At 40.6% G+C, this 13,710-nt stretch overlaps 1 protein-coding gene across 1 annotated transcript; it reads right to left on the bottom strand.

Moving 5' to 3' along the window:
* Positions 1-671: 671 nt before the first annotated feature.
* Positions 672-2,994, bottom strand: LOC110914404. Its single transcript, XM_022159197.1, has 2 exons — positions 1,318-2,994; positions 672-1,097 (listed from the first exon to the last, which is right to left on the bottom strand). Exons 1-2 carry the CDS (start codon positions 2,992-2,994, stop codon positions 672-674), a joined length of 2,103 nt encoding a protein of 700 aa, XP_022014889.1.
* Positions 2,995-13,710: the final 10,716 nt, after the last annotated feature.

Raw genomic sequence — 13,710 nt, 5'->3', positions numbered from 1 at the left:
GGATAGATCAACCCAGACTCTAGCAACTTCATCACCTCCTTCTTCACTACCTCCTGCATATTCGGATTCAACCGACGCTGCGGCTGCACTACAGGCTTGAAAACGTCCTCCATCAGAATGCGATGCGTGCAAAAGGTAGGGCTGATGCCCTTGATATCGGATAGCCTCCATGCAATCGCATCACTGTGCTCTCTAAGCACCTCAATCAACCTCGACTTCTCCTCCTCTGTCAACTTTGAAGAAATGATGACAGGCATATTCGGCTTCTCTCCTAGAAACGCGTACTCGAGATGGGATGGAAGAACCTTAAGTTCTAAAGGCGGTGGAATCTCTACAGGAGTACTCTCATCACTAATCGCATCGAGCTCTAATGGCTCAGCACTAACCTCGTCACTCTCATCAAACTGCTCCTCCTCTACCTCATCTACCTCATCCTCAGAATGCTCGTCAACCACTCCCTCACCTACCAGATCGGCTCCACTAATGTACTCGAAGCACGTGTCGACACAAGATATGAATGAATTGAGAAAATAGACGGAATGACACGACCCACTAACATCATCTCCACAACTAGGATGCTGCATCGCCCTATCGATCTCGAATGTGACAACCTCGTCACCCGCGCGAAGAGAAATCTTACCGTCAAAGACGTCAATGATCGCCTTTGCGGTTCAAAGGAATGGACGGCCTAAAATAATCGGAACTCTCTCATCGGCCTCCATATCGAGCACAACGAAGTCTACTGGGAACACAAACCTATCGACCTTCACCAACAAATTCTCTACTATCCCACGAGGATACTTGACTGATCGGTCAGCCAAGGACAATGACATGCGCGTGGGTGTAAGCTCTCCTAGACCAAGACGCTCATACAACGAGAATGGCATCAAGTTGATGCTGGCCCCTAAATCGGCTAAGGCGTGAGAAGGGGTAACGGCTCCCCCAAAGAGACATGGAATCGTGAATGTGCCAGGGTCGGTCAACTTCTCTGGTAGCTTATTCAAGACTACCGTGGAACAACCTCCTGTCAATGGAATATTCGAAAGCTCACCGATTCTCTCCTTACGCTTCAAAAGATCTTTAAGGAATTTCGCGTACTTAGGCAAACGGAAGATTGATCTTCAATTGAGTAAACATCTCGAGGAATTTCCCGTACTCCTGAGCATATTTCTGCTGCCTGGCACGGGCGGGGAACGGAAGGCGAGAATAATCAATCACCGGTGCCGGCCGAACCTTCGTCGGCTGCTTCTCCACTCTCTGCTCTACTGGCGACTCCTCGGCGTGTGCTGTACTTGCTGGGGCTAGCCTCGTGTGCACCTTGCCTGGAGCCTCCATCTCGATCTCCTCATCGACTTCATCCTCTTTCTCCTCTTCAACTCTCTCTCTCACGACCTCTCCCAAACTCTTCCCACTACGGGTCGTAATCGCCTTTGCTGACTGGTTCGCGGGATTCGTGAAAGTGTTTCCCGAAAACTGACCCGGCGGGTGCTCCTGCAACTGCTTAGCAAGCCCGCCTACTGTCCTCTGAAGATCAAGGAGGGCGGCCTGCTGATTCTTGAACTGGAGCTCGTTGTTTTTGTTAGTTTGCTCCTGATTTTTCATGAACGCATCGGTCCGCGTCATCATCTGGGCGAACATCTCCTCCAACCTGTTCGTGCTAACCTCAGGAGCCTTCCCACTACCCTGACTCTCCTGAGTCGGTCCTCCACTCGAAAACTGACCACTCGACCCTGGCCCACTAAACTGCCCTGAACCAGAATGCGTGTAAATACCGGGCCCTCTACTCTGATACTGACCAGATGGAAATCCAGGAGGATTTCCAGACGAACGATAACCACTCGAATTACCACTACCGCGCCAGTTGGAATTAGAATTATTGAACGGATTCGTGGGACCCCTAGACTGACCGGCTATGTACTCTACCACCTCAAGAGTGATCGTAGGACAATCTATAGTATCATGTCCCCCTCGACAAACCTCACACCTATCGACTTTCTTCTTTATCTCATTCAACTCCTGCCTCATCTCTTGCCTCAATTCCTCCTTCGCTCTCTCGACTGCAGCAGCTACCGATGAATCCAAGCCAACTTGGTTTACCCCTCGACCGGCCGAGGTGGTACGCACAGGAATGGAAGTCCTGCTGGTAGTGCTGTAGTCCATATCGGAGTGGGCAAAACTCTCAAATAAATCATTGCACTCCGCCACTGTCTTCTTTCCCATAAGCTGACCTCCTGCTGAAGTATCGAAACGAGCCCTAATCTCAGGAGTAAGTCCATTGTAGAACTTCTCTACTAACGCCCAGTCAGATAGACCATGCTGAGAACAACGGGTAATCAGGGTCTGAAAACGCTCCCAAGCTAAGTGATAAGGCTCATCTGGCTCCATACGAAATGAGTGGATCTGGTCACGAAGGCGAGATGCCTTGGCTGGCGGAAAATACTTGGCTAAGAATGCATCGCGAAGGCCTGCCCAAGTAGTGAAAGTGCCAGCAGACTGGGAATCAAACCAGACGGCTGCGCATCCAGCAAGTGAGAACGGAAAAACCTGAAGATACCTAGCATCAAGATTGACACCCTCAATGGAGAAGGTGCTGCAGAGACGAGTGATGCGATTGATATGGGCGGGGGCATACTCGTCGTCACGACCATGGAACTGGCAGGAATTGGTGATGGCGGTCATAATGTAGGATGGTATCTGCCAAGACCGATCGTTCGGGATCTCGGGAAGGGTGATGGGGGAATTACCACCGGCGAAGCCGGTGGTAGCCTGGTCGTAAACTGTCCTACGGGCCATGTGAGCTACGGGTGGTGGACTAGGTGGGCGGGTGGGTGGCGGGGAATTGTGGGGTGAAGACTTTGGTGTAAAATCGAAAGCTGGGGTGGACTGTGAAAATGAAGTAGAGCTAGAAGCACGTACCTCGGACGTAGATGACGAGAAGGAAGACTTGAGTGCAAACGGCAACGGCGGCGGTCCCTGCGAGCGCGTATGGGGCATCCACTGCAAAAACCGAAAACAAACAAGTAAGAAGACTCTACTAAATGACTCGACTAACTATAAAAAGACACTAAATTACTTAGACACCTACGACTCAAACAAAGAAACAAAAAGCACGTAATATGTCAAGTAAGTCCAAACAAAGTAATCAGCGCAATCGCCAAGAGTCCCCGGCAACGGCGCCAAAAACTTGATGTGCTGAAAATGGGTCAAATAAAACTAACTAAATTACCCTAATTCTAGACTCTCTAAGCTTTAAATTTATAAAACTAAGACTCGACCTAAACCCTAAACACGCAACCGGCAAGTGAACCGATCGATGTAGTAAAGCTAAAGTAAGTCCGAGTATCGAACCCACGAGACTCTACTGACTACGCTACGACTCTATCTAGACTCAAACTGACACGACATACTAAATTGTTTATTAATTTGGGGGGGGGGGGTTCTAAAAATCCTAGATAAAATAATAAAAGAATACTAGAAAGCTAGACACGAACTCGAACGAAGGGTCTGACCAGTGAGGATGAAGACTACCTAGGCTAGACGCAGGCTAAACTCAGAATGGATTCCTATATGATAATGCTGTGGTGTGGAACCGGGATCTTCTAATGCTAAACCTATTAAGATACCACTAAGCCCCTCAAACACTCTCGAGGCGATTCTTGTGGCACTACCTAGGATGTTACGCTCACCGGTTTTCTAGATTTCTTTTCCGTCCTCTAGTTTCTTGAAAGTGCTTATGTAAGACGCTCTACTTTGCCGCGCGAACATCTAAAGCAACTATGGGTTTAATCTTGGCTTAATAGACAATGGGTGGTTAATTCCTTATAACTACTCCGAGACCTATTAATATCCTCGAGCCTTTCCGCGACGAGTCTAGCAGCACACTTGATTTTAATTAATTACCGAATATTGTTCCTAAGGTTACTAACGCGTTTTCACCCTAAAGGATTAATGACTTATTTTGTGATATAGACACTCACCTAAATCAAGAACCCTAATCTGACTCTATTCCGTGATAAAGACCGTCACCAAGAATCGAATGAAACAATAAACAATAATAAAATAATCATAAGCACACATACGCACCAAGACAAACTACCATAGCGTTTACAATACAAGAAAGATCCACAACCACATCAATAATCAAATAAAAATCCAAACTTTATTATGCCATAGTCATTAGCCTAGGTAGTTTATGGTTTTAGCCGGAAAACATCATCAAGAACATAATTAAAAACATTGTATAATCTGAATTCATGAGTAACAAGGTTTAAACAAACGAAGAACGAAAGAATAAGGTATGTAGAACCCGAATCTTCACTCCCGAATGCTCCAAAGTGCTATCCCAGTGATTCCAAGCTTCCAAGATGCTCCAAACACTTCCACAGCCTTCAATCAGCAGCCAATACTTGCCCTAAGATGCCCAAGTTCGTCTATATCCGGCTGTGCACGCGTATATGTTATTATATAACCAAAAACCCTAACTTTCCATGCAATCCACGACTGTTGCCGACATAACATCTTCACGCGGCCCGCGTAAAATATAGTGAAGAGGTGATGCGGGCCGCCCAGGGTTTAAAAGATCAGAAACATTCTTCATGTCTCTCGCGGCCCGCGTAGAAGTTCTGCTCAAGTTGACGCGGGGCGCGAGAGGTTAAGTTTCCTTGATTTCTCTTTTTAGTTCATGCGGGGCGCGTAAAGCTGACTGTTAAGTCCACGCGGCCCGCCTGGGAACTCCAGAACTGTAATTTCGCTTCGTTTCAGCTCCCGACTTCCTCGGTTTCCGTGCCAGCCTTCCGCCTTTCCAGATTTCTGCTCGTATTCGATCCTTTTGGCTGTAAAGACCTGGAAACACAAATAAATCAAACGTATGTACATTCTAAACTAAACCGACACTAAAACTAACTAACTAACGACTAAAACCGACGCGAATACCGATGTATTTTGCAATACATCACTCTGTCTCCCTCAAGTTGGACGACACCGGTTTCTCAAACGAGTCAGAAATAGCGGTCCCCTCGTAAGAATCAGGAACAACTGACTCGTCAGAATATTGACCGACACCGGTTTTCTCAAACGAGTCAGAAATAACGGATCACCCTCTTCAAACTCTTAAGCTTACCTTGCACATAACATACTATTAGTTTCCTTCAAATACATAATCTAATACATACTTACATTCGCTTTTGCATTTAGGCCTCGATCGAGTCTTGGATTGTACGGGTTCTTGGTCACGAGAGCACACCGGTTTGAGTTCAAGTATTCACCTCCTTTTACTTGATTCTCTCAAACCAGGGCTCTGATACCAACTTGTTACACCCTAATTCGTATTTGACAAAAAGTCGCAGCGGAAACTCGTGCCATAAAATTTCTTTCATTATTAACGTCATGACTTACTTGAAAGTACGTTTTAATATGTATCTTTTACAAAAAAGTAAAGCATAAGCCCTGATTACTAATAATACATATTCGGTTATTCCCGTACAATCTAGCTTGTGACTCGCTCTTCGAGCTCTATTCCTCGTGATAACCACCCGTGATTCGTACAACCTGCACTCACCACATACATTCATCACATTAGTATACAATACATAAACAAGACTCAATACATGTACACTTTCCATTCAGCTTTCTCTCTAACTTTAAGCATATCATTAGCGTATCCATTCCCTTGTGAGTCTTCAATAATGTACCTGCGTAAATCTTCGTTTTCCAGGTACATGATTAATATCATTAACACTTAACGTATCCAAAATCATACTTACATATACTCTTGCATACATCCATACCTCAATACATACATGCCTACACTCATACGTATCTTCATATATTCATAAATACACTTCTACATATGTACCTACATTCATACGTCTCTACATTCATGCCTACGATCACACGTACTCCCATACATACACAAATACACATTTGCATACATACATACATTTCTATGCCTTCACATATATACATACTATCATACGTATCTTCATATATACATAAATACGCTTCTACATACGTACCTACATTCATACGTCTCTACATTCATGCCTACGATCACACGTACTCCCATACATACACAAATACACATTTGCATACATAGATACATTTCTACGCCTTCACATATATACATACTATCATACGTATCTTCATATATACATAAATACGCTTCTACATACGTACCTACATTCATACGTCTCTACATTCATGCCTACGATCACACGTACTCCCATACATACACAAATACACATATCTTTATACATGCATACATACATACATACATATCTTTATGCATACGTACATACACCTCTACATACATACATACCCTTCCTACATCGTTACGTACATGCATACACTCGTACATATCTTTATACATGCATACATACACATCTACATACGTACATACTTTAACGAACACGTACTAGATCACACGTACCTCTTACATAATCATACATTATTAACATGGGTCTTAGACTTAGCTTTATAGCCCATAAACATCTAAGGAACCATCAAAATCATGTTTGGAAAGTCCACTGTAGTCCACGGATATCAAACCGAAGCCCACGGTACATAAATTAACTTAAATAACAAGATTTCAGCTTTTGGGACTTGGGAAGGCCGTCGCTGACGCCCCTAGGGCCGTCGGCGACGGGCCTTGCATTTACCCGTAGCCCAAAAACCCGTAGACAGGTAATTAACCCGTCAGCACAAAAATTGATTTTCCCTTGCCCGTCGGCGACGCCCCCCTACCCGTCTGCGACGCCCTCTAGTTTTTGCAGTTTTCTGCAGGTTCGTTTCGTCGTCCGTACGCACTAAAACGCGCGTAACTTTTGAACCGTTTACCCGTTTGACCTCCCGTTTCTTCCTACATGCTTGTAAATTCACATTCTATCATATGAACTTAAAATCCCATATCCGGATTAAGGAAATTCTTAACTTACACGCTATCGCCTTATCATTCATTTATGATTTATTCGACCCGCTCATGCCTTCATCCACAAAACTTTTTTGTTTGACCAAGACTTCTTATGAACTTAATAATGTCAACATTGTATATCATACAAGATTAAATTCTCGGATGTCTTGCATCCTCTTGACCCATTTTCGCTCAAGAGCTTATTTTGGCCCGTTAAGGGTATTTGCGCATTTTAAGGTCTTTAGCTTACGACAACCATACTTCTCGCTTTCTTGCTTTTTCAAAACATTCATTTAATCAAATAGCTTGTTTGTAATCAACTTTTAAGACCATTTGCTTGTTTTACCCATCAAGGGCGTTTTTGTCAACTTTGCTCTACCCTCAACAACAAAGGACTCCCTTGCATAAGTAACCAATCCTACTACTTAGCTACAGTTCTTAATCACACATACCTCGCTCGGATCAAAACTAAGATCCGTTTAATACTTCATCGGTCTCATACAATTCTTTCCTACTTGACCTCGATCATCACACTTAATTAAATTGCACATAACTTTACATAAACAACTAACAAGTGATTACAAAAAAATCACTTACCTCGTGCGTCCATGTTCATACTCGTTTCCTCGCCACTTTTGACCCGTTAGCCTTCCGTGCTTGATTCCGTCTCGACATGATTCCTATACTTCCATGTCATCGAAATCACATTCTTATTAGCATACATAATTGTACATGTTAACGATCATATCGATCGCATAATTCCTGTTTGACTTTCATCAGTTACTTCTAGCAAGCATAATACATGTGAGCAAATTCATATCATTTCAAACTCATGTAAACCATCATGTCATCGCATTAAACACACATTCGTCAAACACGCTCCATATAACTTACCTTAATCTTACAATTATGACAACTCGTCTAACCATCCTTCTTATACACGGTTGACTTTTAGAAGTCAACGGTTCATTTAGTTTAACTTTCGACCTATCATTATATACCCGCAACATCATAATCGACTATACGGACGACAATACATACATCTTATCATACGATTGGGGTGCGTACCATCTTTTAAGCATAACGTACAACTAATTCATGCACAATCTTCTAAATTCATACATAGTTCATCAAATCCTTCTACTAAACAACATGTGGTATTTAAAATTAAACATCATACATATTATCATCACATTTTGTTCACTTCATCTAACAACAATTCACCATTTCTTATCCAATTTCTTTAAACACTCACACACATGTATGATTCCAAACATTGTTAACATAAGTAAATCATCAATTTACATTACATCATCTAAAACCCACTTCATAACTACTTATTAATCACTTACAAGTGATCTAATCTTAGGGTCTTCATAATTTCATCATACTTTTGATATGTGTACTACCTTGTAAGCATAGTGTACAACTAGTTCATGCATATCCTTCTAATCTCATACATAATTCATCAATTTCTTCCTTCTAATCAACATGAATCATACATGCATAAACATCAAACATACTAGTATCACATTTCTTTCAATTCCCCTCATAAGAATCCATCTTACAAATCAAAATACATCAATTTTAAGCAAGAATTTAGGCATAGATGATTTACCCATGTCATCATCTTCACCATAACAAACGGGTTTCACCCTTAAACATCAAATTAACCTAAACCATGCATAATCCATGTTCCAAATGATGAATCTAACACATACTCATGCTCAATTTTATACCAATTCATGATCTACAACATAACCCACTTCGTGGGTAATTATCAAATCTAGAATCTAAGACATACCTTATGATCCCCTAGTGTAGGTGATCACAAATTCGCGTTCGGTTCTGAATTTGAGCTTCATTTATCCTTCCAATTTGATGAAAAGGATGAAGCTAGGGTTCTTGGCTCCATGGGAGCTTCCTGCTCATTCTCGAACACACGATATGTGTGTTTGTGTGTGAGAGTTTTGTTATTTAGTAACTTAACTTTCATCTTGTTCCATTTGGCCCCTCATCTTTGTCACTTAACATAAATTGCACTATTTTGGTCATTTAAGACTTTTAACCACACATTTAACTAGGTTAATTAGCCTAGTTAGTTATTTCATACTAAGTTATATAGGAACATACGACAAGTATAAACATTCGGGTTTTGGGGTGTTACAAGTCTACCCCCCTTAAATAAGGTTTCGTCCCCGAAACCTTTCTCATTTCCTCTTACACACACACACACATTTATGTTTGACTTAATAGTCACATCAAGAGTTCTAACATAATCATCAACAATTTAGCAGTTAGTATATTTCATTCGAACATTCATTATACTAGATGATTATTCGTCTATAATCCTTTTACAACTTCTTATGTACATGCTATTACACATTCCATGTTTCATTCCTTAAGGTTACTTATTTTGCCTATCTTTGTAGTTTGACCTCTTAAGGTAAACTGACTTTTCTTACTTATCATAGATGCATTGGGGTACACATTCGTACTTCCTTCCATTCATGCTTACTTATAAAGGCATTCATTACATCCTTTTTATGTTTTAAATCCGTCCCACGGATTTAAATGTAACATCCATACCCTTCATTCCTTCTATGTTTGAATCCATCTAGCGGTTTCAAACGTATCATTCGTACCTTTTCTTCCTTACATGTGTTTAACAAAAACTTAAAGTTTTACCTACCTTCAGCAACAAGATTTTAAAGTTAGTCATCTCAGTTGTCGAATCATAATTACTTCATTTTAGTTCCATCCATATATGAGCTTTCTTCTTTCTTACACATTCGACTACCCAAGTAATTGGGTTCGGCATAAACACTCTCAATGAGAGTTAAGCATACACATTCGACTACCCAAGTAATTGGGTTTGGCATAAACACTCTCAATGAGAGTTAAGCATACACATTCGACTACCCAAGTAATTGGGTTTTTCGCTTTTAACATAAATTCTTCTTTCTATCCGTATAACGGATTAAGCTTCTAGCATTCATTAGAGCATTCAAAGTCACCCGTTCAAAACGGATGGTAGCTTATTCTTGCTCGACTTGTTCGCTAGAACCGGTCGGCTCGCATAGCTTATCATAACCTTCGTTAGCATAACCAAATCCGCAATGGGTTTGCTATTTCGCATTCGCTACAACATAGCGACCACCTGCTACCCAGTTCTACCGGACATACCTGCAATAATTGCCACGGTCTCACGAACGTCATATGCTTCTTGCGTACTGGCCAGGTGCGCAATCCACACACTAGTTTCGTGCCTTCGTGTAATCATCGCCTTATGCCCGAGAGATGGGTTTCAGTTTCGTGCATATTTCTAAAACTTCCCCAAGACCACATCATTGTCTTTCGTTTAATAATTACTCTCCCAAGGAGACCCCTTCCTTTTTCTTTTGACATCGGTACTCATACATATTAGTATTGTGTACCTGGGGTTAATTTGCCTATTTGCACCTTCGCCCGCCTTAGCGTTCATCCTATTCTGCATTCACGGATCACCCTCTTCAAACTCTTAAGCTTACCTTGCACATAACATACTATTAGTTTCCTTCAAATACATAATCTAATACATACTTACATTCGCTTTTGCATTTAGGCCTCGATCGAGTCTTGGATTGTACGGGTTCTTGGTCACGAGAGCACACCGGTTTGAGTTCAAGTATTCACCTCCTTTTACTTGATTCTCTCAAACCAGGGCTCTGATACCAACTTGTTACACCCTAATTCGTATTTGACAAAAAGTCGCAGCGGAAACTCGTGCCATAAAATTTCTTTCATTATTAACGTCATGACTTACTTGAAAGTACGTTTTAATATGTATCTTTTACAAAAAAGTAAAGCATAAGCCCTGATTACTAATAATACATATTCGGTTATTCCCGTACAATCTAGCTTGTGACTCGCTCTTCGAGCTCTATTCCTCGTGATAACCACCCGTGATTCGTACAACCTGCACTCACCACATACATTCATCACATTAGTATACAATACATAAACAAGACTCAATACATGTACACTTTCCATTCAGCTTTCTCTCTAACTTTAAGCATATCATTAGCGTATCCATTCCCTTGTGAGTCTTCAATAATGTACCTGCGTAAATCTTCGTTTTCCAGGTACATGATTAATATCATTAACACTTAACGTATCCAAAATCATACTTACATATACTCTTGCATACATCCATACCTCAATACATACATGCCTACACTCATACGTATCTTCATATATTCATAAATACACTTCTACATATGTACCTACATTCATACGTCTCTACATTCATGCCTACGATCACACGTACTCCCATACATACACAAATACACATTTGCATACATACATACATTTCTATGCCTTCACATATATACATACTATCATACGTATCTTCATATATACATAAATACGCTTCTACATACGTACCTACATTCATACGTCTCTACATTCATGCCTACGATCACACGTACTCCCATACATACACAAATACACATTTGCATACATAGATACATTTCTACGCCTTCACATATATACATACTATCATACGTATCTTCATATATACATAAATACGCTTCTACATACGTACCTACATTCATACGTCTCTACATTCATGCCTACGATCACACGTACTCCCATACATACACAAATACACATATCTTTATACATGCATACATACATACATACATATCTTTATGCATACGTACATACACCTCTACATACATACATACCCTTCCTACATCGTTACGTACATGCATACACTCGTACATATCTTTATACATGCATACATACACATCTACATACGTACATACTTTAACGAACACGTACTAGATCACACGTACCTCTTACATAATCATACATTATTAACATGGGTCTTAGACTTAGCTTTATAGCCCATAAACATCTAAGGAACCATCAAAATCATGTTTGGAAAGTCCACCGTAGTCCACGGATATCAAACCGAAGCCCACGGTACATAAATTAACTTAAATAACAAGATTTCAGCTTTTGGGACTTGGGAAGGCCGTCGCCGACGCCCCTAGGGCCGTCGGCGACGGGCCTTGCATTTACCCGTAGCCCAAAAACCCGTAGACAGGTAATTAACCCGTCAGCACAAAAATTGATTTTCCCTTGCCCGTCGGCGACGCCCCCTACCCGTCGGCGACGCCCTCTAGTTTTTGCACTTTTCTGCAGGTTCGTTTCGTCGTCCGTACGCACTAAAACGCGCGTAACTTTTGAACCGTTTACCCGTTTGACCTCCCGTTTCTTCCTACATGCTTGTAAATTCACATTCTATCATATGAACTTAAAATCCCATATCCGGATTAAGGAAATTCTTAACTTACACGCTATCGCCTTATCATTCATTTATGATTTATTCGACCCGCTCATGCCTTCATCCATAAAACTTGTTTGTTTGACCAAGACTTCTTATGAACTTAATAATGTCAACATTGTATATCATACAAGATTAAATTCTCGGATGTCTTGCATCCTCTTGACCCATTTTCGCTCAAGAGCTTATTTTGGCCCGTTAAGGGTATTTGCGCATTTTAAGGTCTTTAGCTTACGACAACCATACTTCTCGCTTTCTTGCTTTTTCAAAACATTCATTTAATCAAATAGCTTGTTTGTAATCAACTTTTAAGACCATTTGCTTGTTTTACCCATCAAGGGCGTTTTTGTCAACTTTGCTCTACCCTCAACAACAAAGGACTCCCTTGCATAAGTAACCAATCCTACTACTTAGCTACAGTTCTTAATCACACATACCTCGCTCGGATCAAAACTAAGATCCGTTTAATACTTCATCGGTCTCATACAATTCTTTCCTACTTGACCTCGATCATCACACTTAATTAAATTGCACATAACTTTACATAAACAACTAACAAGTGATTACAAAAAAATCACTTACCTCGTGCGTCCATGTTCATACTCGTTTCCTCGCCACTTTTGACCCGTTAGCCTTCCGTGCTTGATTCCGTCTCGACATGATTCCTATACTTCCATGTCATCGAAATCACATTCTTATTAGCATACATAATTGTACATGTTAACGATCATATCGATCGCATAATTCCTGTTTGACTTTCATCAGTTACTTCTAGCAAGCATAATACATGTGACCAAATTCATATCATTTCAAACTCATGTAAACCATCATGTCATCGCATTAAACACACATTCGTCAAACACGCTCCATATAACTTACCTTAATCTTACAATTATGACAACTCGTCTAACCATCCTTCTTATACACGGTTGACTTTTAGAAGTCAACGGTTCATTTAGTTTAACTTTCGACCTATCATTATATACCCGCAACATCATAATCGACTATACGGATGACAATACATACATCTTATCATACGATTGGGGTGCGTACCATCTTTTAAGCATAACGTACAACTAATTCATGCACAATCTTCTAAATTCATACATAGTTCATCAAATCCTTCTACTAATCAACATGTGGTATTTAAAATTAAACATCATACATATTATCATCACATTTTGTTCACTTCATCTAACAACAATTCACCATTTCTTATCCAATTTCTTTAAACACTCACACACATGTATGATTCCAAACATTGTTAACATAAGTAAATCATCAATTTACATTACATCATCTAAAACCCACTTCATAACTACTTATTAATCACTTACAAGTGATCTAATCTTAGGTTCTTCATAATTTCATCATACTTTTGATATGTGTACTACCTTGTAAGCATAGTGTACAACTAGTTCATGCATATCCTTCTAATCTCATACATAATTCATCAATTTCTTCCTTCTAA

This window comes from Helianthus annuus, chromosome 15, assembly GCF_002127325.2.
Source record: "Helianthus annuus cultivar XRQ/B chromosome 15, HanXRQr2.0-SUNRISE, whole genome shotgun sequence".
Taxonomy (NCBI): Eukaryota; Viridiplantae; Streptophyta; class Magnoliopsida; order Asterales; family Asteraceae; genus Helianthus; species Helianthus annuus.
This window is presented reverse-complemented; position numbering and strand designations above follow the sequence as displayed.